Source organism: Dreissena polymorpha, chromosome 9, assembly GCF_020536995.1.
Source record: "Dreissena polymorpha isolate Duluth1 chromosome 9, UMN_Dpol_1.0, whole genome shotgun sequence".
NCBI classification, from domain to species: Eukaryota; Metazoa; Mollusca; class Bivalvia; order Myida; family Dreissenidae; genus Dreissena; species Dreissena polymorpha.
The window spans coordinates 67298006-67324052 of NC_068363.1; the positions used below are offsets into that span (position 1 = coordinate 67298006).

A 26047-nucleotide genomic window follows, 5' to 3' on the forward strand; every position below is an offset into this window, starting at 1 on the left:
CCCTGGGATCAAATTTGACCGTTCCCCAGGGGTCACAAAATTGAACATATGCTTATATTGGGCCCATTTTGTGCAAACTATAAAAATCTTCTTGTCCATAACCATTGGGCCATATTCTATCAAATTTGGTAGGTAGTGATATCTAATAGTTTTCTACTTAGTTTTTTTAAATTATGCCCCTGTGAACAAATTTTACCTTGCCCCAGGGGTTACAAAAATGAACATACGCTTAAATAAGGCCTATTTTGTGCAAGCTTAAAAAATCTTCTTGTTCTTAATGATAGAGCCTAGGGCTACTAAATTTGGTATGTTGTGATATCTAATAGTTCTCTACCAAATTTGTTCAAATTATTCCCCAGGGCTCAAATTTTACCCTGTCCAGGGAGGTCACAAAACTGAACATATGACGTTTACCAGGGGAGATTACTGCGGCCGTGTGGCTGTGACCAACAACAACAACAACAACATCTTGTAAACATGAGATTAAACCCTGTCATTTAATGCCATTTTAGATCAGATGGTGACTGCTTACAAAGGAGTTGAAGTAAGAACATGTGTTCTGAATGTTTTTCTTATAAACTGAAAAAAGTCGGGATTTATTTAAATATGTCGAAAGTGACCATATATCCGGATGAAAATATTTCGGATGACATGTTTATTTAATGTCTTTTTTTGTAGTAATTAAACCAGTTTAATTATATCTGATTGATTTTAAAACACAACTTCCATGAACATAATTATTTCCATAAAAGTCAATATATGATACTGCATTGTAAACTCAAACTTTGTATCCAAGAGAAGGTGTTGGAATTAATGAAGTGCAATGTTCTTAACTATCGTATATGCTGCTTTTTAATAACTAATGATTCATTGTTCCATTTGTGAATTGTGACTCATGAATTGTGGAGATATGATTGTCAATTGCTCAACGATCCATATAAATTTCTGATCATTTTATAATTTTCTTAATATAAGTTATGAATTGATCTTAGAAGTCATATGTATTACTTAATTAAATACATTTATAAATATAAGAAATAATCTTTAGATTATCATAATATTCTCAGGCCTGTTGGTCTAAGGGATGTGTGGGTTGTTATTGTATGTATGCCCCTCTTCGAAGAAGAGAGTGTTTATTGTTTTGCACATGTTGGTCCGTCCGTCATCCGTATGTCCGTCAACCAGATGGTTTCTGGATGATAACTCAAGAACGCTTTGGCCTAGGATCATGACACTTCAGAGGTACATTGATCATGACTCGCAGATGACCCCTGCTGATTTTGAAGTCACTAGGTCAAAGGTCAAGGTCATGGTGACCCGAAATAGTAAAATGTTTTCCGGATGATAACTCAAGAACGCTTATGCCTAGGATCATGAAACGTCATAGGTACATTGATCATGACTCGCAGATGACCCCTATTGATTTTCATGTCACTAGGTCAAAGGTCAAGGTCACGGTGACCGGAAAAAGTAAAATGGTTTCCGGATAATAACTCAAGAACGTTTTATGCCTAGGATAATGAAACTTCATAGTTGCATTGATCATGATTCGCAGATGACCCCTATTGATTCTCAGGTGAAAGGTCAAGGTCACTGTGACCCGAAATAGTAAAATGTTTTCTGGATGATAACCCAAAAACGCTTATTCCTAGGATCATGAAACTTCATAGGTACATGGATCATGACTCGCAGATTACCACTATTGATTTTCAGGTCACTAGGTCAAAGGTCACGGTGACTCAACTTAAAAAAAATGGTTTCCGGATTATAACTCAAGAACGCTTACGCCTAGGATCATGAAACTTCAAAGGTGCATTTATCATGACTCGCAGATGACCCCTATTGACTTTTAGGTCACTAGGTCAAAGGTCAAGTTCACGGTGACTTCACACAGTAAAATGGTTTCCGGATGATAACTAAAGAAAGCTTATGGCTAGGATCATGAAACTTTATAGGTACATTAATCATGACTCATAGATGGACCCCCTATTGATTTTCAGGTCACTAGGTCAAAGGTCAAGGTCACAGTGCCAAAAAACGTATTCACTCAATGGCTGCCACTACAACTGACAGCCCATGTGGGGGGGAGGGGCATGCATGTTTTACAAAGAAAGATGCTACTATTGTATTTGTTATAAATGTGTGAAAGGCTCTAAGAAGGAACCAGAGATTATTAACCCTTTACCAAACACCAACAGGATTTTACGGGTTTATAGCTGACGACTTTATTTATACTTATGATAAAATGAGAAATTGCTCACCTTTTATCACAATTATTTCTACCCTACCTGATTATTTCCTTAATATTCCATTAAAATTTAATTGTCGTCTGCAACCTTTTTTCAAATTGGGAAAGTCCAAAATGTGTCGTTTGGTAAAGGGTTAAGGCATTTTAATTCCTACGGGTCTTGTGAATCTGTTTCAAATCAAATGCGTATATTTGATCTTCAGCATCTAAAAATATGTGAAATAGAAAGAACGACAATATCTTTTGGAGAGATAAATGTACCTACGTTATAAGCAATGGGACTGTGCTTCAAAGGAACAATTCCCGGGCGTTTTAGTCTGTTTAGTTAACACGGTAGTAACTTTTTCCATATATAAAAATGCTCACCCTTTCAACTTTAAGCGCCTAGTGGGACGAGGGATAGACAGAGAAAGTCACATGCTTGAGTACATTTCAACCCATGCGCATTGCGCGTTTTTTTCGCATAAACAAACAGTGGAGCGATACAGGGCCATCATGGCCCTCTTGTTTAGATTATTTTTATTCGGTATTTTCTAAATTAGAAAGACTATTTTATTTCAATAACTTTAGTAAATTCTTCTTATTTTTACATTTGATTCACTGAAGTTTCCTAATCTCCATAAATTGTGTTCTTTAGATTAAATTAGACCTATTGTCTAAACTAGATTTTTGAAGCAACTTCTAGACTTACAGTAACTATTATTTATATCAGTTTTTTTTTCAAAATTGTGAACTTCTTTTTACATTCATTAAGGTATTTGCTGTATGTTGTTCATTTTTGTAACGATACTTAGATTCTTTAGACTTGGCTTGTACCTGTTTTTAATTTTCTGTCATTGTTCTTCATTTTCCGAGTTCTTGGGAAAAAAGTTAGTTTTTTACGTAAAAGCTGCTTTGGTTTTCACTTATAGATTACTTGTTTGAGTGTATTCAGGCGTATCTGACTGGACGCCTTTAGTTAATTGAATTACAACCAGTCAGTGGTGTAATCCTGACCGCAAATAAGCGTTCGTCGAATAAATATTTCCGCATTACATACGTGCTCACAAAGTTACATAACTCGTAACCGTCCCATGACCGGTTCACATGCGTAAGCGAACGAGACCGCACTACCACACCTGGATACGACAGTTGAGTTCGAAAATGGTTTGGATCTGTAAAAAAAGACATGACCGCCAGGGTGGGGGTCTTTTTCCTTATATTTATATAGTAAAAAAGCTTGTGAACACTCTAAAAGTCAACTTGTTTGCCTATTCATCATGAATTTTTGTCAAAACATTGGTTATGTGGATGTCTCGGACGAGTTTGAAAATGGTCGTGGTCAGTAAAAAAACATGGCCTCCAGGGCGTGGGAAGTTTTCTTTTATGTATATAGTGAAAACATGTGAACAGTCTAGAAGACACATTTTTGCCCATTCTTCATGAAATGTGGACATATCTTGGAAGAGTTCAAAAATTGTTCAGGTCTGTTAAAAAACATGGCCGCCAGGGGACCATTTGTTGTTCATTCTTCATGAAACTTGGTTAGAACATTTGTTCCATTGATATCTTGGGCTGCAAAGAACAGGTCATTTCTTTTTATCTCAGGTGAGCGACTCCGGGCCTTTCAGACGCTCTTGTTTATTTTTTAGTCTTGATGTGAATTCTAACCAGGGGGGCACGCGTATACGGGAGCTTACCGCGTTTAAGTGAGAAAGTTGTTGCAAAACTTCAAAGATGGCGTCGTTTGTTGGATTTTCTTAAAGGAAGGGAGGATATTTTCACCCGGTAAGCCCCTTTGTATTTATAATTATTTTAAATGAATACGCCGTTTCGGCTCTCCGGTGTGTGTGCTTCCCTCGGTTTTTTGTTTCAAGATCGTAGACGTCGGGATAAAAAAGTTATTGAAAGAAAACCGTCCACAAATCTGTTGTCTACTTACGGGACGTTCGAGAAATTGGATGTACACATATCATTTTCTCTAATAATACACAGTATTGACACACGTAAACAGTAAAATATAAATAAAATCATGATTTCATTTTACCGACGCCGTTTTATCACTGATAATTAATTTATTGGCAAACATTATTGGTTTAACCCCCTTATTTGGAACTGACTTCCTTTTAAGCACATTTTGGGACCTGACTTCCAAATGACAAACAGCTCTTTCATGTGTAAAAGAGCTTGACATGATATACCTATCCATCTTAAATAAAGTGTATATGTGTACTTCAATATTATAGTTTTATAGCATGTTACGTGGTGCAATATAAGTGTTTGCTAATCACGTTACTTACTGTAGAATAATAATAATGCTGTTCGAAAAACCTGCCGACCAATTGAATAAATTCACCTATTTTCAAGAAGATAGGTTGTGTGGTGGCTGATGTACGAGATAATAGAACGTTTATCTTTCAGTAATATTTTTATTAATTTCATGTATTTTATGACGTGTCGACCTTATTCTGCTATGAACTTTTTTTACCATTCTTTTACTGTCTTTTCAGATGATGCAGGTTAAAGGGCGAAAATAAGTGCATCTTTCGTTGCAGTATATGTAATGAGGAATTTTACATAAGGGGAGGATTGAGATATCATGCCCCATTCATGGACCACATGAGTTTAAATGTAGAATATGCAAGAAAGAATCCTTCAACAGAGCCGGACTAAAGCAGCAAATAAAAAACACGAACATAACAAAACATGTACAGCTGATGTTTGTAGTGTTTTTGTTTTATTTATAAAGTCTACATAGACACGTCTGACATATAATTGCTATGAGTGCTACTTACTTACACGTTTTATTCCGTATATGTCATGATGCTAGTTTCTCACTTTGTTATGAAAATAAACCATTATCTGTGTAACGTCTTTTTTTCCTACGATTTCTCTGCATAAATTTTCAATTGTATTCAGCACTTGCATACATGATAAAAAAAAGATTTGGGTCGGATTTAATTCGTTATGCATTTGACATATTAACATTACTTACGATTAGAAGGCAATGTTAGGAACAAACGAAATAATCTTTCTAAGTGAACCAATACTTTATTCCCTCAATACAACAGTCATAAATAATATGTATTCACATAGGTATAAAAGAGAAAAAACATACATGTATAAAAATTATATTGATCACTTCTATCGTGTATTGCATTTGCACAAATCTTTCTATCCACTACAAATTCACTTTTTGCGAATTAAACTAACTAAACGTTAGCGTACTTAACGCGATAATAGCCGATAAAACATATAATAATAAAAATTAATAATATAACAATTAATAGAAAAAAGATAATTCTTGATTTCTTCAAGTGAAAATGTTTTCCAAGACATTCGCACCAATGCGGAATTCATTCACGAAAGTTATTTCGCATAAAACCTTCTAACATAGGAAAGAGCTGTTTATCATTTGGAAGTCAGGTCCCAAAATGTGCTTAAAAGGAAGTTTAGTTCCAAAAATGGGGGTTAACCCGTTATAATTCGGCATTGAATGAATTAATAGACATAACAACGCGTCGAGATAATAAAATATTCGTGATTTATGTTATATTTTACTGTACACATGCACAAATACTGTTTATTATGACAGAAAATGATATTCGAACATCAAACATCTCGAAGGTCAAGAAATTAGACAACAAATTTGTCGACGGTTTTGCTTCAATAACTTTTTTATTCCGACGTCTACGGTTTTGAAACAAAAAACCGAGGGAAGCACAAACACCGTAGAGCCGAAAGGGCTTATTCATTTAAAAGAAATATAAATATAAACTGGCTTACCGGGTGAAAATATCCGCTACTCCTTCACGAAAAACACTTAAACGACGCCATCTTTGAAGTTTTGCAACAACTTTCTCACTTAAACGCGGTAAGCTCCCGTATACGCGTGCCCCCCTGTCTAACGAGTTATGTAAATTAATATCTCCTCAAATTTCGAAGATGTTTAAAATTTATAAGTGATAATCCGTTTAACCCGCTCTACTTGCAAACTGATTAATTTCAACAAATACATAACAGTCAACGAATGACGTTGTGGATTTACTTATTAAGAAATAATACAGATCACAGAGGGCGCCTTATGTTTAAGTGGTCGGACTTTTGAAAGTACACTTCCCGGTTGATCTAAGATTTGTCTAAGCCCCTAAAACGACCATAACCTCATACTTAAACGTTAGGAAGTTTGAGCAACAAACGTTGGTTCAACCTTGGCATAGAGTTTGGTCCACAGTATAATTTGGTTCATTGGGTCATTGTCGACCTGAAATGGCATGAAGTCACCCTGAGGTGACTAGAAGCCGATTCATGTCACCATGGGGTGACTTCAAGCCGATTCTAGTCAACCGATCGGCTTGAAGTCTCCCCAGGGTGACATGAATCGGCTTGAAGTCACCCTAGGGTGACACGAATCGGCTTCTAGTCACCCCCGGGTGACTTCAAGCCATTTCAGGTGGACAATGACCCAATTAGCTATGCTCATTTGGTCATTGTCGACCTGATATGGCTTGAAGTCACCCGGGGGTGACTAGAAGCCGACTCATGTCACCCTGGGGTGACTTCAAGCCGATTCCAGTCGCCCGGTCGGCTTGAAGTCACCACAGGGTGACATGAATCGGTTTGAAATCACCCTAGGGTGACAAGAATCGGCTTCTAGTCATCCCCGAGTGACTTCAAGCCATTTCAGGTCGACAATGACCCAATGAGCCATAATTTGTAATACCCTAAAGACTTTACCCGGATTATATCTGCGCTCAGGAAAAAAATATCAAAGGTAAATGTTAGAATTGAAGGTCAAATGGGAACTATAAGAATTCGATTAACACTCTGATCTTAACCTCACACAAAATTGTATAACACTGTTTATGTTTTACTGCAAACGATACATTCAGTGAGAATGTAAGTATATACTTAAACAGGTAAAAAGACATCATCTCGTAATCATAACACAACTTTATCGATTTTACCTCTCTCAGGGCGGCTACCGCTGCGTGTGGTCAACGTTATTTTAAATAAATAGTTTGTGACAACACCATCTTATTAATGTAGCAACAGACGTGCATGTCCAATCGCCACAAGCTCATTCGTGGCATCGAAGCTGATTATAAGTCTAATATTGTTTTAACAAACCAAAACAATCCTCGGCCTTTTTTGGCCTTGTAGTAAACATTATTATGGAGGATTTGGACCTGTTATTTCTACGATGATTTAAACTCTTCATTGATTGTAAACCGATGCATACAAATGCTTGGATCTTTCCACCGATCAAAGCCCAATAAATGCACCTACCATGTAAATTTTAAACTTTAACCGAGTTTGATCTGTGAACGTCATGCTCTGAAAGGCTGGAGATATCAGTTCGCATTAAGTGGAGACTGACTCAAAACAGGTTAAATACTTTGGAAATTTTATCAGTAAGATCTTTCATCAGATCAGAGATCAATCTTGTGAAAAGTAGAGCAGAATTTAAAGTTTAGCTGTTAATAAATAAGACTTTAAATGTTTTCTGGAGCGTGTTGGACTGTTGTTTTTGTGGCACATGTCGGGATGGTTCATACCACTCTAATGGATATAAAGACTAGTAAGTATAAATAAAACGTATATAAAGCAACGGACACACACGTGCACGTGACATGAAAATCAGGCAAAAACATGTAACAAATCGCTTAAATTAAAGTTAATTTATATTAATTAGGTTGATGTTCTTTATCAAATGCGACTTCTAATAAAACGATCAGTTAATTGTACGTGCTTTAAGTGACGTTATTGTAAATGTTCTTGTCAAAGCCTTTCAAAATGGCGTTCTTTTTTATTCGAAAGAAACTGCACATAAGACAAACACGTTAGTTCTACCTATTACACCAAATGTAGCGCTCAGAAGAACACCATTTACTGTATACTGTATTATTATAGCCCTTTTATGGATTTCATATTATGGTAGAATCTATATGCGATAAATTCAGAATTTTTATTGCGAACGTCAATGAATAAGATATGAAAAGTATAATTTTTTGGGTAACGCAGTAGATAATCGTGAACGATTTATTTCACATTATATTAACGATAAGAACGTTAATGGAATGCTGTAATTGCGCTCGAGTAAAAATACATTTAAACGCATTCTAATGTCCTGAATATCGAGTTAAATAATAAGTCAAAATTACTCATTTTATAGTGACGATTAAACGTATAATGATTACTGAACAAAAACTGAAGACGATTTGGGGAAAAATACAAGATGGTATTATATGTTAATCAGTTATCAAGTGGTAATTTTCAGGTTTTACATATATTTTATAGTGTGTGTAATAAAAACTCAATCAAAGAAAGTGATTGCCTTTTTTCTTTGGTAAAAACGCAGTTTAAATGCGAGAAATAAATGTACAAGTCACTCGAAATGTATCGCAATATGTTTTAATTCAATCATAATCAAACGCTAAATCCTCACAGGTAGAATAAGTCGAACAATTTTCTTAGTTATATAGTCTCTGAGAATCGGGCATAAATAATATTTGTACAATTTAAATGTGCAAGAGTTTTGCACAAGTTTGTTCAAATTATGCCCCTGGGGTCAAATTTTACCCTGCCCCGGGGGTCAAAAAATTGAAAAGTTGCTTATATAAGGCCTATTTTGTGCAAACTTTAAAAATCTTCTTGTCCATAAACGTATGGCGTAGGGCTACCAAATTTGGTATGTAGTGTCATCTTATAGTTATTTACCAAGTTTGTTCAAATTATGCCCCTAAGGTCAAATTTGACCCTGCCCCAGGGGGTTAAAAAATTAAAAATTTGCTATATAAGGCCTATTTTGTGCAAACTTTAAAAATCTTAATGTCCATAACCATTGGGCATAGGGTTTCCAAATTTGCTATGTAGTGACATCTTATAGTTTTCTACCAAGTTTGTTCAAACTATGCCCCTGGGGTCAAATTTGAACCTGCCCCGGGGGGTTAAAATATAGAAAATTTGCTTTTATAAGGCCTATTTTGTGCAAACTTTAAAAATCTTCTTGTCCATAACCATTGGGCCTAGGGCTACAAAATTTTCTATGTAGTGACATCTTATAGTCCTCTACCAAGTTTGTTCAAATTATGCCTCTGGGGTCAAATTTGACCCTGCCCCGGGGGGGGGGGGGTTAAAAAATAGAAAATTTGCTTATATAAGGCCTACTTTGTGCAAACTTTAAAAATCTGTTTAACCATAACTATGGGCCTAGGGCTACCAAATTTGCTATGTAGTGACATCTTATAGTCTTCTACCAAGTTTGTTCAAATTATGCCCCTGGGGTCACATTTGACCCTGCCCCGGGGGTCAAAAAATTGAACATTTGCTTATATAAGGCCTATTTTGTGAAAACTTTAAAAATCTTCTTGTCCATAACCATTGGGACAAGGGCTACCAAATTTGGTATGTAGTGACATCTTATTGTCCTCTACCAAGTTTGTTCAAGTTAAGCCCCTGGGGTAAAATTTGACCCTATCCCGGGGGGTCAAAAAATTGAAAAATTGCTTATATAAGGCCTATTTTGTGAAAACTTTAAAAATCTTCTTGTCCATAACCATTGGGCCTAGGGCTACCAAATTTGGTATGTAGTGACATCTAATAGTCCTCTACCAAGTTTGTTCAAATTATGCCTCTGGGGTCAAATTTGACCCCGCCCTGAGGGGTCAATAAATCGAAAATTTGCTTATATAAGTCCTATTTTGCGCAAACTTTAAAAATCTTCTTGTCCAAAACCGTATGGCATAGGGCTACCAAATTTGGTATGTAATGACATCTTATAGTCCTCTACCAAGTTTGTTCACATTAAGCCCCTGGGATCAAATTTGACCGTTCCCCAGGGGTCACAAAATTGAACATATGCTTATATTGGGCCCATTTTGTGCAAACTATAAAAATCTTCTTGTCCATAACCATTGGGCCATATTCTATCAAATTTGGTAGGTAGTGACATCTAATAGTTTTCTACTTAGTTTTTTTAAATTATGCCCCTGTGAACAAATTTTACCTTGCCCCAGGGGTTACAAAAATGAACATACGCTTAAATAAGGCCTATTTTGTGCAAGCTTAAAAAATCTTCTTGTTCTTAATGATAGAGCCTAGGGCTACTAAATTTGGTATGTTGTGATATCTAATAGTTCTCTACCAAATTTGTTCAAATTATTCCCCAGGGCTCAAATTTTACCCTGTCCAGGGAGGTCACAAAACTGAACATATGACGTTTACCAGGGGAGATTACTGCGGCCGTGTGGCTGTGACCAACAACAACAACAACAACATCTTGTAAACATGAGATTAAACCCTGTCATTTAATGCCATTTTAGATCAGATGGTGACTGCTTACAAAGGAGTTGAAGTAAGAACATGTGTTCTGAATGTTTTTCTTATAAACTGAAAAAAGTCGGGATTTATTTAAATATGTCGAAAGTGACCATATATCCGGATGAAAATATTTCGGATGACATGTTTATTTAATGTCTTTTTTTGTAGTAATTAAACCAGTTTAATTATATCTGATTGATTTTAAAACACAACTTCCATGAACATAATTATTTCCATAAAAGTCAATATATGATACTGCATTGTAAACTCAAACTTTGTATCCAAGAGAAGGTGTTGGAATTAATGAAGTGCAATGTTCTTAACTATCGTATATGCTGCTTTTTAATAACTAATGATTCATTGTTCCATTTGTGAATTGTGACTCATGAATTGTGGAGATATGATTGTCAATTGCTCAACGATCCATATAAATTTCTGATCATTTTATAATTTTCTTAATATAAGTTATGAATTGATCTTAGAAGTCATATGTATTACTTAATTAAATACATTTATAAATATAAGAAATAATCTTTAGATTATCATAATATTCTCAGGCCTGTTGGTCTAAGGGATGTGTGGGTTGTTATTGTATGTATGCCCCTCTTCGAAGAAGAGAGTGTTTATTGTTTTGCACATGTTGGTCCGTCCGTCATCCGTATGTCCGTCAACCAGATGGTTTCTGGATGATAACTCAAGAACGCTTTGGCCTAGGATCATGACACTTCAGAGGTACATTGATCATGACTCGCAGATGACCCCTGCTGATTTTGAAGTCACTAGGTCAAAGGTCAAGGTCATGGTGACCCGAAATAGTAAAATGTTTTCCGGATGATAACTCAAGAACGCTTATGCCTAGGATCATGAAACGTCATAGGTACATTGATCATGACTCGCAGATGACCCCTATTGATTTTCATGTCACTAGGTCAAAGGTCAAGGTCACGGTGACCGGAAAAAGTAAAATGGTTTCCGGATAATAACTCAAGAACGTTTTATGCCTAGGATAATGAAACTTCATAGTTGCATTGATCATGATTCGCAGATGACCCCTATTGATTCTCAGGTGAAAGGTCAAGGTCACTGTGACCCGAAATAGTAAAATGTTTTCTGGATGATAACCCAAAAACGCTTATTCCTAGGATCATGAAACTTCATAGGTACATGGATCATGACTCGCAGATTACCACTATTGATTTTCAGGTCACTAGGTCAAAGGTCACGGTGACTCAACTTAAAAAAAATGGTTTCCGGATTATAACTCAAGAACGCTTACGCCTAGGATCATGAAACTTCAAAGGTGCATTTATCATGACTCGCAGATGACCCCTATTGACTTTTAGGTCACTAGGTCAAAGGTCAAGTTCACGGTGACTTCACACAGTAAAATGGTTTCCGGATGATAACTAAAGAAAGCTTATGGCTAGGATCATGAAACTTTATAGGTACATTAATCATGACTCATAGATGGACCCCCTATTGATTTTCAGGTCACTAGGTCAAAGGTCAAGGTCACAGTGCCAAAAAACGTATTCACTCAATGGCTGCCACTACAACTGACAGCCCATGTGGGGGGGAGGGGCATGCATGTTTTACAAAGAAAGATGCTACTATTGTATTTGTTATAAATGTGTGAAAGGCTCTAAGAAGGAACCAGAGATTATTAACCCTTTACCAAACACCAACAGGATTTTACGGGTTTATAGCTGACGACTTTATTTATACTTATGATAAAATGAGAAATTGCTCACCTTTTATCACAATTATTTCTACCCTACCTGATTATTTCCTTAATATTCCATTAAAATTTAATTGTCGTCTGCAACCTTTTTTCAAATTGGGAAAGTCCAAAATGTGTCGTTTGGTAAAGGGTTAAGGCATTTTAATTCCTACGGGTCTTGTGAATCTGTTTCAAATCAAATGCGTATATTTGATCTTCAGCATCTAAAAATATGTGAAATAGAAAGAACGACAATATCTTTTGGAGAGATAAATGTACCTACGTTATAAGCAATGGGACTGTGCTTCAAAGGAACAATTCCCGGGCGTTTTAGTCTGTTTAGTTAACACGGTAGTAACTTTTTCCATATATAAAAATGCTCACCCTTTCAACTTTAAGCGCCTAGTGGGACGAGGGATAGACAGAGAAAGTCACATGCTTGAGTACATTTCAACCCATGCGCATTGCGCGTTTTTTTCGCATAAACAAACAGTGGAGCGATACAGGGCCATCATGGCCCTCTTGTTTAGATTATTTTTATTCGGTATTTTCTAAATTAGAAAGACTATTTTATTTCAATAACTTTAGTAAATTCTTCTTATTTTTACATTTGATTCACTGAAGTTTCCTAATCTCCATAAATTGTGTTCTTTAGATTAAATTAGACCTATTGTCTAAACTAGATTTTTGAAGCAACTTCTAGACTTACAGTAACTATTATTTATATCAGTTTTTTTTCAAAATTGTGAACTTCTTTTTACATTCATTAAGGTATTTGCTGTATGTTGTTCATTTTTGTAACGATACTTAGATTCTTTAGACTTGGCTTGTACCTGTTTTTAATTCTCTGTCATTGTTCTTCATTTTCCGAGTTCTTGGGAAAAAAGTTAGTTTTTTACGTAAAAGCTGCTTTGGTTTTCACTTATAGATTACTTGTTTGAGTGTATTCAGGCGTATCTGACTGGACGCCTTTAGTTAATTGAATTACAACCAGTCAGTGGTGTAATCCTGACCGCAAATAAGCGTTCGTCGAATAAATATTTCCGCATTACATACGTGCTCACAAAGTTACATAACTCGTAACCGTCCCATGACCGGTTCACATGCGTAAGCGAACGAGACCGCACTACCACACCTGGATACGACAGTTGAGTTCGAAAATGGTTTGGATCTGTAAAAAAAGACATGACCGCCAGGGTGGGGGTCTTTTTCCTTATATTTATATAGTAAAAAAGCTTGTGAACACTCTAAAAGTCAACTTGTTTGCCTATTCATCATGAATTTTTGTCAAAACATTTGTTATGTGGATGTCTCGGACGAGTTTGAAAATGGTCGTGGTCAGTAAAAAAACATGGCCTCCAGGGCGTGGGAAGTTTTCTTTTTATGTATATAGTGAAAACATGTGAACAGTCTAGAAGACACATTTTTGCCCATTCTTCATGAAATGTGGACATATCTTGGAAGAGTTCAAAAATTGTTCAGGTCTGTTAAAAAACATGGCCGCCAGGGGACCATTTGTTGTTCATTCTTCATGAAACTTGGTTAGAACATTTGTTCCATTGATATCTTGGGCTGCAAAGAACAGGTCATTTCTTTTTATCTCAGGTGAGCGACTCCGGGCCTTTCAGACGCTCTTGTTTATTTTTTAGTCTTGATGTGAATTCTAACCAGGGGGGCACGCGTATACGGGAGCTTACCGCGTTTAAGTGAGAAAGTTGTTGCAAAACTTCAAAGATGGCGTCGTTTGTTGGATTTTCTTAAAGGAAGGGAGGATATTTTCACCCGGTAAGCCCCTTTGTATTTATAATTATTTTAAATGAATACGCCGTTTCGGCTCTCCGGTGTGTGTGCTTCCCTCGGTTTTTTGTTTCAAGATCGTAGACGTCGGGATAAAAAAGTTATTGAAAGAAAACCGTCCACAAATCTGTTGTCTACTTACGGGACGTTCGAGAAATTGGATGTACACATATCATTTTCTCTAATAATACACAGTATTGACACACGTAAACAGTAAAATATAAATAAAATCATGATTTCATTTTACCGACGCCGTTTTATCACTGATAATTAATTTATTGGCAAACATTATTGGTTTAACCCCCTTATTTGGAACTGACTTCCTTTTAAGCACATTTTGGGACCTGACTTCCAAATGACAAACAGCTCTTTCATGTGTAAAAGAGCTTGACATGATATACCTATCCATCTTAAATAAAGTGTATATGTGTACTTCAATATTATAGTTTTATAGCATGTTACGTGGTGCAATATAAGTGTTTGCTAATCACGTTACTTACTGTAGAATAATAATAATGCTGTTCGAAAAACCTGCCGACCAATTGAATAAATTCACCTATTTTCAAGAAGATAGGTTGTGTGGTGGCTGATGTACGAGATAATAGAACGTTTATCTTTCAGTAATATTTTTATTAATTTCATGTATTTTATGACGTGTCGACCTTATTCTGCTATGAACTTTTTTTACCATTCTTTTACTGTCTTTTCAGATGATGCAGGTTAAAGGGCGAAAATAAGTGCATCTTTCGTTGCAGTATATGTAATGAGGAATTTTACATAAGGGGAGGATTGAGATATCATGCCCCATTCATGGACCACATGAGTTTAAATGTAGAATATGCAAGAAAGAATCCTTCAACAGAGCCGGACTAAAGCAGCAAATAAAAAACACGAACATAACAAAACATGTACAGCTGATGTTTGTAGTGTTTTTGTTTTATTTATAAAGTCTACATAGACACGTCTGACATATAATTGCTATGAGTGCTACTTACTTACACGTTTTATTCCGTATATGTCATGATGCTAGTTTCTCACTTTGTTATGAAAATAAACCATTATCTGTGTAACGTCTTTTTTTCCTACGATTTCTCTGCATAAATTTTCAATTGTATTCAGCACTTGCATACATGATAAAAAAAGATTTGGGTCGGATTTAATTCGTTATGCATTTGACATATTAACATTACTTACGATTAGAAGGCAATGTTAGGAACAAACGAAATAATCTTTCTAAGTGAACCAATACTTTATTCCCTCAATACAACAGTCATAAATAATATGTATTCACATAGGTATAAAAGAGAAAAAACATACATGTATAAAAATTATATTGATCACTTCTATCGTGTATTGCATTTGCACAAATCTTTCTATCCACTACAAATTCACTTTTTGCGAATTAAACTAACTAAACGTTAGCGTACTTAACGCGATAATAGCCGATAAAACATATAATAATAAAAATTAATAATATAACAATTAATAGAAAAAAGATAATTCTTGATTTCTTCAAGTGAAAATGTTTTCCAAGACATTCGCACCAATGCGGAATTCATTCACGAAAGTTATTTCGCATAAAACCTTCTAACATAGGAAAGAGCTGTTTATCATTTGGAAGTCAGGTCCCAAAATGTGCTTAAAAGGAAGTTTAGTTCCAAAAATGGGGGTTAACCCGTTATAATTCGGCATTGAATGAATTAATAGACATAACAACGCGTCGAGATAATAAAATATTCGTGATTTATGTTATATTTTACTGTACACATGCACAAATACTGTTTATTATGACAGAAAATGATATTCGAACATCAAACATCTCGAAGGTCAAGAAATTAGACAACAAATTTGTCGACGGTTTTGCTTCAATAACTTTTTTATTCCGACGTCTACGGTTTTGAAACAAAAAACCGAGGGAAGCACAAACACCGTAGAGCCGAAAGGGCTTATTCATTTAAAAGAAATATAAATATAAACTGGCTTACCGGGTGAAAATATCCGCTACTCCTTCACGAAAAACACTTAAACGACGCCATCTTTGAAGTTTTGCAACAACTTTCTCACTTAAACGCGGTAAGCTCCCGTATACGCGTGCCCCCCTGTCTAACGAGTTATGTAAATTAATATCTCCTCAAATTTCGAAGATGTTTAAAATTTATAAGTGATAATCCGTTTAACCGCTCTACTTGCAAACTGATTAATTTCAACAAATACATAACAGTCAACGAATGACGTTGTGGATTTACTTATTAAGAAATAATACAGATCACAGAGGGCGCCTTATGTTTAAGTGGTCGGACTTTTGAAAGTACACTTCCCGGTTGATCTAAGATTTGTCTAAGCCCCTAAAACGACCATAACCTCATACTTAAACGTTAGGAAGTTTGAGCAACAAACGTTGGTTCAACCTTGGCATAGAGTTTGGTCCACAGTATAATTTGGTTCATTGGGTCATTGTCGACCTGAAATGGCATGAAGTCACCCTGAGGTGACTAGAAGCCGATTCATGTCACCATGGGGTGACTTCAAGCCGATTCTAGTCAACCGATCGGCTTGAAGTCTCCCCAGGGTGACATGAATCGGCTTGAAGTCACCCTAGGGTGACACGAATCGGCTTCTAGTCACCCCCGGGTGACTTCAAGCCATTTCAGGTGGACAATGACCCAATTAGCTATGCTCATTTGGTCATTGTCGACCTGATATGGCTTGAAGTCACCCGGGGGTGACTAGAAGCCGACTCATGTCACCCTGGGGTGACTTCAAGCCGATTCCAGTCGCCCGGTCGGCTTGAAGTCACCACAGGGTGACATGAATCGGTTTGAAATCACCCTAGGGTGACAAGAATCGGCTTCTAGTCATCCCCGAGTGACTTCAAGCCATTTCAGGTCGACAATGACCCAATGAGCCATAATTTGTAATACCCTAAAGACTTTACCCGGATTATATCTGCGCTCAGGAAAAAAATATCAAAGGTAAATGTTAGAATTGAAGGTCAAATGGGAACTATAAGAATTCGATTAACACTCTGATCTTAACCTCACACAAAATTGTATAACACTGTTTATGTTTTACTGCAAACGATACATTCAGTGAGAATGTAAGTATATACTTAAACAGGTAAAAAGACATCATCTCGTAATCATAACACAACTTTATCGATTTTACCTCTCTCAGGGCGGCTACCGCTGCGTGTGGTCAACGTTATTTTAAATAAATAGTTTGTGACAACACCATCTTATTAATGTAGCAACAGACGTGCATGTCCAATCGCCACAAGCTCATTCGTGGCATCGAAGCTGATTATAAGTCTAATATTGTTTTAACAAACCAAAACAATCCTCGGCCTTTTTTGGCCTTGTAGTAAACATTATTATGGAGGATTTGGACCTGTTATTTCTACGATGATTTAAACTCTTCATTGATTGTAAACCGATGCATACAAATGCTTGGATCTTTCCACCGATCAAAGCCCAATAAATGCACCTACCATGTAAATTTTAAACTTTAACCGAGTTTGATCTGTGAACGTCATGCTCTGAAAGGCTGGAGATATCAGTTCGCATTAAGTGGAGACTGACTCAAAACAGGTTAAATACTTTGGAAATTTTATCAGTAAGATCTTTCATCAGATCAGAGATCAATCTTGTGAAAAGTAGAGCAGAATTTAAAGTTTAGCTGTTAATAAATAAGACTTTAAATGTTTTCTGGAGCGTGTTGGACTGTTGTTTTTGTGGCACATGTCGGGATGGTTCATACCACTCTAATGGATATAAAGACTAGTAAGTATAAATAAAACGTATATAAAGCAACGGACACACACGTGCACGTGACATGAAAATCAGGCAAAAACATGTAACAAATCGCTTAAATTAAAGTTAATTTATATTAATTAGGTTGATGTTCTTTATCAAATGCGACTTCTAATAAAACGATCAGTTAATTGTACGTGCTTTAAGTGACGTTATTGTAAATGTTCTTGTCAAAGCCTTTCAAAATGGCGTTCTTTTTTATTCGAAAGAAACTGCACATAAGACAAACACGTTAGTTCTACCTATTACACCAAATGTAGCGCTCAGAAGAACACCATTTACTGTATACTGTATTATTATAGCCCTTTTATGGATTTCATATTATGGTAGAATCTATATGCGATAAATTCAGAATTTTTATTGCGAACGTCAATGAATAAGATATGAAAAGTATAATTTTTTGGGTAACGCAGTAGATAATCGTGAACGATTTATTTCACATTATATTAACGATAAGAACGTTAATGGAATGCTGTAATTGCGCTCGAGTAAAAATACATTTAAACGCATTCTAATGTCCTGAATATCGAGTTAAATAATAAGTCAAAATTACTCATTTTATAGTGACGATTAAACGTATAATGATTACTGAACAAAAACTGAAGACGATTTGGGGAAAAATACAAGATGGTATTATATGTTAATCAGTTATCAAGTGGTAATTTTCAGGTTTTACATATATTTTATAGTGTGTGTAATAAAAACTCAATCAAAGAAAGTGATTGCCTTTTTTCTTTGGTAAAAACGCAGTTTAAATGCGAGAAATAAATGTACAAGTCACTCGAAATGTATCGCAATATGTTTTAATTCAATCATAATCAAACGCTAAATCCTCACAGGTAGAATAAGTCGAACAATTTTCTTAGTTATATAGTCTCTGAGAATCGGGCATAAATAATATTTGTACAATTTAAATGTGCAAGAGTTTTGTACGCATGTAAAGATAATATACGGGAGTATCAATATTTAAATAATTTGACGGTATAAAAGGGATGTGATAATGAAAGACATAAATACAAGTCCGGCTTGATTTGCAATATGGCAGATGATGGGATAACTTGCGTGCTTACATATGTCATTATATGAATAAATCCAACTTACGATAATGTTCAATTAATTTTCTTTCTACAACAAAAATGACATAAATACATGGATACCAACCGTCGTTTAGTATATTACCTAAAATAGGGCGATTTCTGGCAGTCAGCATGTGTTTGCATGTATATTTACCACTCGCAATCACAACATCCGCGTTATGGTCAAATCATGTTTATTTCGTGTAATGATAGCGACCATTTAAACCATATGTCAATGAAAACTAACAACTTTAATGTTAGAGACGCATACCATTGTAGATAATGCTTGGCTGCAAAATGAAAGTCACTATATAGTGGCAAAACTGCTGGGTTTGACATAAATATTCTTCGTTTAGGGACGGATCGGATTGATTTAGTACTAACAGAATAAAAGTCGCCATTAAAAGTTCTCATTCATTAGATATTTGTTAGATTTATTCTTAAAATGTATATACTAGTATACAGTATGCCTGTAGTATAAATATGTACTTATAAAAAGTTAAATCATCGTACGTAGAACATTCGTTCGTGGTCAAATTAACCCTTTGCATGCTGGGAAATTTGTCTTCTGCTAAAATGTCGTCTGCTGAATTTCTAAAATTAGCATTTTCTTCTATTTTTTTCAAAGAATACTATCAGAATAGCAAACAGTTTGGATCCAGATGAGACGCCACGTTCTGTGGCGTCTCATCTGGATCCAAACTGTTTGCAAAGGCCTTCAAAATTCGGTTCCCGCACTGAAAGAGTTAATAGCAAGCTCCCATTCAATGTGTTTCGATTTATTCAATAAACAGAACATAGCCAAATCTTTGGAGCTAATCGTAAGTTGAATAAATCTTTGTATAAATAAATTCTGTCAGAGAACAAAACACTAAGATACGTTTACAAGAAACTGATAAATTGAATATCCATTCATCTTAACAAATCGTTCAACGAATTTCAAACAAGATTAATCTACAAAGAAAGCAGAGTTCTTATTCAAGGTAACAAATCAAACAATTCAGTAAGCACAAAAGACCTGGGACGGGGTTAATGACCTTGTAATACTTGGGACGGGGTTAATGACCTTGTAATACCCTGGGACGGGGTTAATGACCTTGTAATACTTGGGACGGGGTTAATGACCTTGTAATACCGGGACGGGGTTAATGACCTTGTAATACCGGGACGAGGTTAATGACCTTGTAATACCCTGGGACGGGGTTAATGACCTTGTAATACCCTGGGACGGGGTTAATGACCTTGTAATACCCTGGGACGGGGTTAATGACCTTGTAATACCGGGACGGGGTTAATGACCTTGTAATACTTGGGACGGGGTTAATGACCTTGTAATACTTGGGACGGGGTTAATGACCTTGTAATACCGGGACGGGGTTAATGACCTTGTAATACCGGGACGAGGTTAATGACCTTGTAATACCCTGGGACGGGGTTAATGACCTTGTAATACCCTGGGACGGGGTTAATGACCTTGTAATACCCTGGGACGGGGTTAATGACCTTGTAATACCGGGACGGGGTTAATGACCTTGTAATACTTGGGACGGGGTTAATGACCTTGTAATACTTTCTTTACCGTTGGCGATGTGACACCTGCGTTTACAAGCAAAAATGATGGGATAAATATACCAACAACAAAAACACTCGTTGAGACTTTCACATTAATCATATATCCAGTTATTTTAGTCGCTAGCGCAACAAACGCTTATAGGCCTACCTTCCGGTTTTTAATTCAATGTATTAATGTAGTGGACCTTTGCTTTATTATTTTTAAATCACCTGAGACGAAAATAAATGGTAATTCTATTAATCTGCGAATAAGCCGCCATGACATGGTATGTGCGCCATTGTTTACAGGGATTAAATGTTTGTTATTGTAAGCTATCGGTGAAGGTTTAGAAGTCGATACAGTGTTCTTTGTCTGTATAGAAATGTATTCACATTAAAGGGGCCTTTTCACAGATTTTGGCATGTATTGACGTTTGTAATAAAATGCTTTATATTGATAAATATAAACTTTTGATCTAAAAACCTCCAGTAGAAAAACAAGAATAACATTAAAGAAAGAAAAAGAGTAACCCTCAACCACTAACCGCTGAAGCCTTGGAGTAAAAGTCTAACGCTTACACCACTCGGCCATACGTGCCCATACAGTGAGTGATGTATATTTTATACTACATGTATAAATAAGCAATCCTCGTAGTATCACAAAATGTAACGACACCAATAGAACTCTCCAAATTCTTCAATCGTTTCGCGTTGCAACGCCTTATAATTTTCAGGTTTTAAAATCGTCAAAAGATGCAAATAATGGACATTTTAGAGCTTTGTAAATGTTCAGTATTACTGTTTCCTCACAAATATCATAACTACAACGAACATGTGCAAATCTTAAACATTTTTTAAATTGTGTCAATTTACCAAAACGTGAAAAGGCCCCTTTGAAGCTCGTGTGTTATTTGCATACTTATCTACTTAATGGTTTAGTAAGTTTGGTCCACGGTTCGCTCAAAGATGGATCTGATAACACATGTTTGAAGTTCAAATGGGGACGGTGACTCACTAGACTGATTCGAAATGTGCGATCTAGAATATTGCAAAACATTAAAAACAGTTCATTGTTTGGTTTTAAAATAAATCATTTCATTGTGGATAAAAGGAAAACATGTACAGATGCATATAAGAAGCAAACAAACACTTAAACAATAAATTTACAAATTATACCATATGAGCACGCGTTGTACCGCGAAACGAAATAAAACGTTGCAAAATTGATGCATTTGAAATTTAGGCTGAGTTGCAATGGTTAACATAATTATATTGAATATGAGCTCATGTGGTTACTGATTTCTGCCTGATCGTTTTTGCGTACAGGAAAAGTTTGCGGGACGCCTAAATCCCGATATTCCAGAAAAACAAAAGGACACCGAAAGCAGAGAAATGACATTTGTCACCCTTTCGTTTTTGGCATGATGTCATGCTGGCGCCCATCCGGTACTACAGAACTGAACAAAACTTAGAACATCAAAATTAATGTCGTACATATTGTTGCGTTATCGTCAATATTTATCGCTGTGGCGTATTGGTACGTTAGAACACGCAATCGCACTTGAACGAAAAATATCAGATGCATCCGGATTTGTCGTTCGTTTTGTTGGCAACTGAACCAAAATGACATAAAAGAAATGAGATACCTTAGATTTAAGATAATTTGCGTTCTTGTTTTTACAATGCTATCCAACTTACTTGCCAATTAACTATGTACACTTTATAGCAATGTTTTTATTAAATTTACAGTAAAGATGCACGAACGTTGCGGTGAAAAGATCAACTTCCGGTATGAGTCGATTTTTACCGTAAAAATAGAATTTGTATCGTCTGCAATTATTCCGCGCAAAGAAACGACCACCAAAGACGTTAATACTTACCATGGCAAGGACGATATCGGGATTTGCGATATCTACATTGAATCCTGGGATTTCCAGAATCATTTAATGTTGCAGTTCGAAGAGCTGAATTTTGGACCAGCAGGACACTTGTCCGAATCGTATCTTGAGATAGCAGACGGCCCGTCCGGGCATGGTAACAGTTTAGCTGGTGAGCTGCGATCTATTTTCAATAAATTAGACCGTGTTTAGTCAGACAGGTAGTAGTGTCGTATAAGAGCCGGTAGTGAAAAAAAGCTTGAGCGTTAAATCTACATATTCAACTAATTTTGTTAAAGTATGTTAACTTCCAAAAGTAGTTTGCAATATGTTAAGAATACTACATCTATTACTAGAAAGAAGAATATGTTCAATGTGAAGATATCGAGTGATAACATGGTTGAATCAGATGTATCACACAAAAGCCCCCAACAAAAGTTGCTCTTAATACGAGAATTCGTTATGTTTTTAATATTTTTTTATACAAACAGGTCTGCCTCGCATGGTGTACAGCCGGCATGCGGGTAAGGCGATTTCCGGATCGTATGTGGCTTCCGACAAGCATGTGACAATTCGTTACCATAGAAACGGGTCAATCCATGACAGTATCGAATTGCTGGCGACCGTGGTCGCTTTTAAAGACGGTATTTATACGCGTGTAATATTTTTAACATCAAATCGTGCAATATACTATTTTTACTCCCGTCGCTATCGTGATTTTTTTACATCTTCATATATCCAAACCAAAAGCCTTGTACCCTATTAATGTTGAGACAAATAAAGGACGCCCTCTTCTTTTTCAGGACCCTGTCGTTCTTACGAGTTCGAATGTTGGAACGCGCACTGCATCATGCGCGACCTCGTCTGCAATGGCCACAACCCGTGCGGTGACCACTCGGACTGCCTGACTACCAGACAGCCGGCGGGAGTCGCCGCCGCCGATAACGTGGTCGCCAATGACAACGTGTTGTTGGCGGTTGTTGTTGCCGGAGTACCGACGGCGATTGTGCTGGTGGTTGGGGTGCTAGTCATCTGCAGATATTACGTCATAAATGACAAACGCCCGGTAAGGATGCGTTAAGCAAAAAAGAATATTGATATTGTTCAGTATCAAAATAGTATTAAGGATTGTTTAATGCAAATACACTTTTGCCGAAAAGTATTCAGTTTAAGCAGCTCAACAATGCGGTTAAATACATTCATGCATTAACAAACCAGTTATTTTACAGCGGTTAGCTCACCAGCACGAATATCTCGGCGTAGATTCGACCCCACAACCAACAAGTAATCGCGAAGACACACCGCAGGCATGTAATGAAAGGACCTCGAGTCAGATAGACGCGGAGAGACGCTTTTCTCCGCCGTCTTACTCTACGCTGCCGGCTTTGCAGCAAATCAGTGTCCCTGAGTCCTGTTCAGACAACAACTCCACGCTTTCACAAGACTGCGTGTCCGCAGAGTGCTTTGACCATGACGAGACCAAGCCGCCATCTTACGCATGCGTACTGCTGCATCGCGAAGATTATCACGTGTCCAAGACCAGCCTACCAGAATCCCTTGGTACTAATGAAACCTCGTGATTGCTGCATTCTTTAGACTTATCGCTGAACTACTGCTGACTGCGTAACAAAAATACCGTTTAAACAGATTGAATATTTATATTTTAATTGGTGAAAGCTTTTAGGTGCCGTGTCACAAACGGCATACATGCGCAAGAATGAAGTGGACTGGTTCGTCTTGGTTTTGTTGCAATGATCTCTGAACCCACGTTTTTATCAGCTTACACATAAGTGATTTTCATAATGATCACGAATCTTTTCATCTTATATTAACTATTTTATTGTTTAATAGTAGCATACTTGTTAGGATTGATTAGGCAAAGTCACAAAAAGGGTATTAGCTTCCGCCTCCTGATTATTTAACGAGGAAATGTTTGCATTCTACTGATAGATTCTGCATTATATATGTTTCTATGTTTCGTTACTAGATTATTATATGTTCGCATGTAAACGCAATCGTTTAACATTTGAACGCTGTTCATGACTCATAGATATTGTAAATAGAAAACAAATAACTTCGTACAATCAGATATAAGGGTTGTTCAATGTGCACATGTCATAATTGTGTCAGATTATAGGTATGCGTTCTGTAAGTCCCGCCATTAGTTTAATATTAGGTTATGCTATTTTAGAAATAAGCATACATCAGACAACGGTGTCTTTTCATGGACCAAAAATGAATTGTAACAACGTTGATGCGCATAACGTCCTTTTTACATCATTTCTTCATTGTTATGACGTTGAACATCATTTTGAATGCAGATTGTTCTTGCTTTGTTTTAAAACTAAAGTATGCTTATAAAAACGGCAATATTTAATTGAGCCCACTACTATAACATGGTTGGACTGGTTTGCCATTATACTCATATTAGAAGTTATGCGAAAATTACGAAGGGATATGTTCCCTTTTTTAGTTCGACTATTATATATAAAATATATATAGCGGAGCTATCCTACTCACCCCGGCGTCGGCGTTAACGTCTGCGTTAGCGTTAGCGTGCACATGTTAAAGTTTTCGTACTACCCCAAATATTTTCTTTGTCCCTTGACATATTGCTTTCATATTATGCATACTTGTTTACCAACATGACCCCAACCTATAAACAAGAGAAGACAACTCTATCAAGCATTTTGTAATAATTATGGCCCCTTTTCCACTTAGAATATGCAGCAAAATGTTAAAGTTTGCGTACTTCTCCAATTATTTTCATTGTCCCTTGACATATTGCTTTGATATTTTACATACCTGTTTACCAACATGACCCCAACCTATAAACAAGAGCAGACAACTCTATCAAGCATTTTGTCATAATATTGGCCCCTTTTGCATTTAGAATATGCAGCAAATGTTAAAGTTTTCTTACTACCCCATTTATTTTAATTGTCCCTTGACATATTGCTTTCATATTTTGCATACTTGTTTACCAACATCACCCCAACCTATAAACAAGAACAGACAACTCTATCAAGCATTTTGTCATAATTATTGCCCCTTGTATACTAAGAATATGCATATTATTGATAAATCTATGTTAAAGTTTGCGTACTACCCCAAATATTTCCTATATCCTTTGACATATTGCTTTTATATGTTGAATACTTGTTTACCAACATGACCCCAATCTATAAACAAGAGCAGACCACTGTATCAAGCATTTTGACATAATTATGGCCCCTTTTACACTTAGATAATTGAACATTTTGCTTAAATTGCCATAACTTCTTTATTTATGATCACATTTTATTAATACTTTGACAAAACAACACTTACCTGAATGCCACGATGGATTCCACCCAAACAATACCCCACGCCCCTACCCAGAATCCCCCCCAAGACCCCCCCCCAATTATTTTTTTTAAACATCATCTAATAAATTACCACACACCACATTATACCCCCCCCAATCACCCCCCCCCCCCTACCCCCCCCCCCCCCCTCAATTTTTTTAAACATCATCTTATAAATTACCACACCCCACATTATTTCCCCCTCTCACCCCCTATCCCCCCCCCCTACCATCCATCCCCCCCCCAATTAAATGAAATATATATAGTGGAGCTATCCTACTCACCCCGGCGTCGACGTTTCCGTTACCGTTTCCGTTTCCG

At 36.4% G+C, this 26047-nt stretch overlaps 1 protein-coding gene and 1 long non-coding RNA gene across 5 annotated transcripts; both read left to right on the forward strand.

Annotated features, from left to right (window-relative positions):
- The first annotated feature begins 428 nt into the window (after positions 1-428).
- Positions 429-24389, forward strand: LOC127845776 (uncharacterized). Of its 4 annotated transcripts, none has more exons than XM_052376912.1 (5): positions 429-544; positions 22252-22551; positions 22871-23023; positions 23183-23445; positions 23609-24389. In XM_052376912.1, the coding sequence occupies exons 2-5, from the start codon at positions 22257-22259 to the stop codon at positions 23957-23959; spliced, it is 1062 nt and encodes a 353-aa protein (XP_052232872.1). In that variant the 5' UTR covers positions 429-544; positions 22252-22256; the 3' UTR covers positions 23960-24389. The 4 variants fall into 4 exon arrangements, with proteins under 4 accessions (XP_052232872.1, XP_052232870.1, XP_052232873.1 ...); XM_052376910.1 differs by lacking the exon at positions 429-544 and adding an exon at positions 7527-7808; XM_052376913.1 differs by lacking the exon at positions 429-544 and adding an exon at positions 10471-10583.
- LOC127845777 (uncharacterized) lies at positions 13932-15134 on the forward strand. Its single transcript, XR_008033388.1, has 2 exons — positions 13932-14054; positions 14777-15134. It is a non-coding gene; the product is annotated as an uncharacterized LOC127845777 (long non-coding RNA).
- Positions 24390-26047: the final 1658 nt, after the last annotated feature.

Bases quoted from the DNA above. Each gene is read 5' to 3' on its own strand.
- LOC127845776 (XM_052376910.1), top strand. From the start codon at position 7,727: ATGTTTTCTGGAGCGTGTTGGACTGTTGTTTTTGTGGCACATGTCGGG. The intron at 22,552-22,870 runs GTGAGCTGCGAT...TTATACAAACAG, and splicing joins GCATGGTAACAGTTTAGCTG to GTCTGCCTCGCATGGTGTAC. The intron at 23,024-23,182 runs GTATTTATACGC...CTTCTTTTTCAG, and splicing joins CGTGGTCGCTTTTAAAGACG to GACCCTGTCGTTCTTACGAG.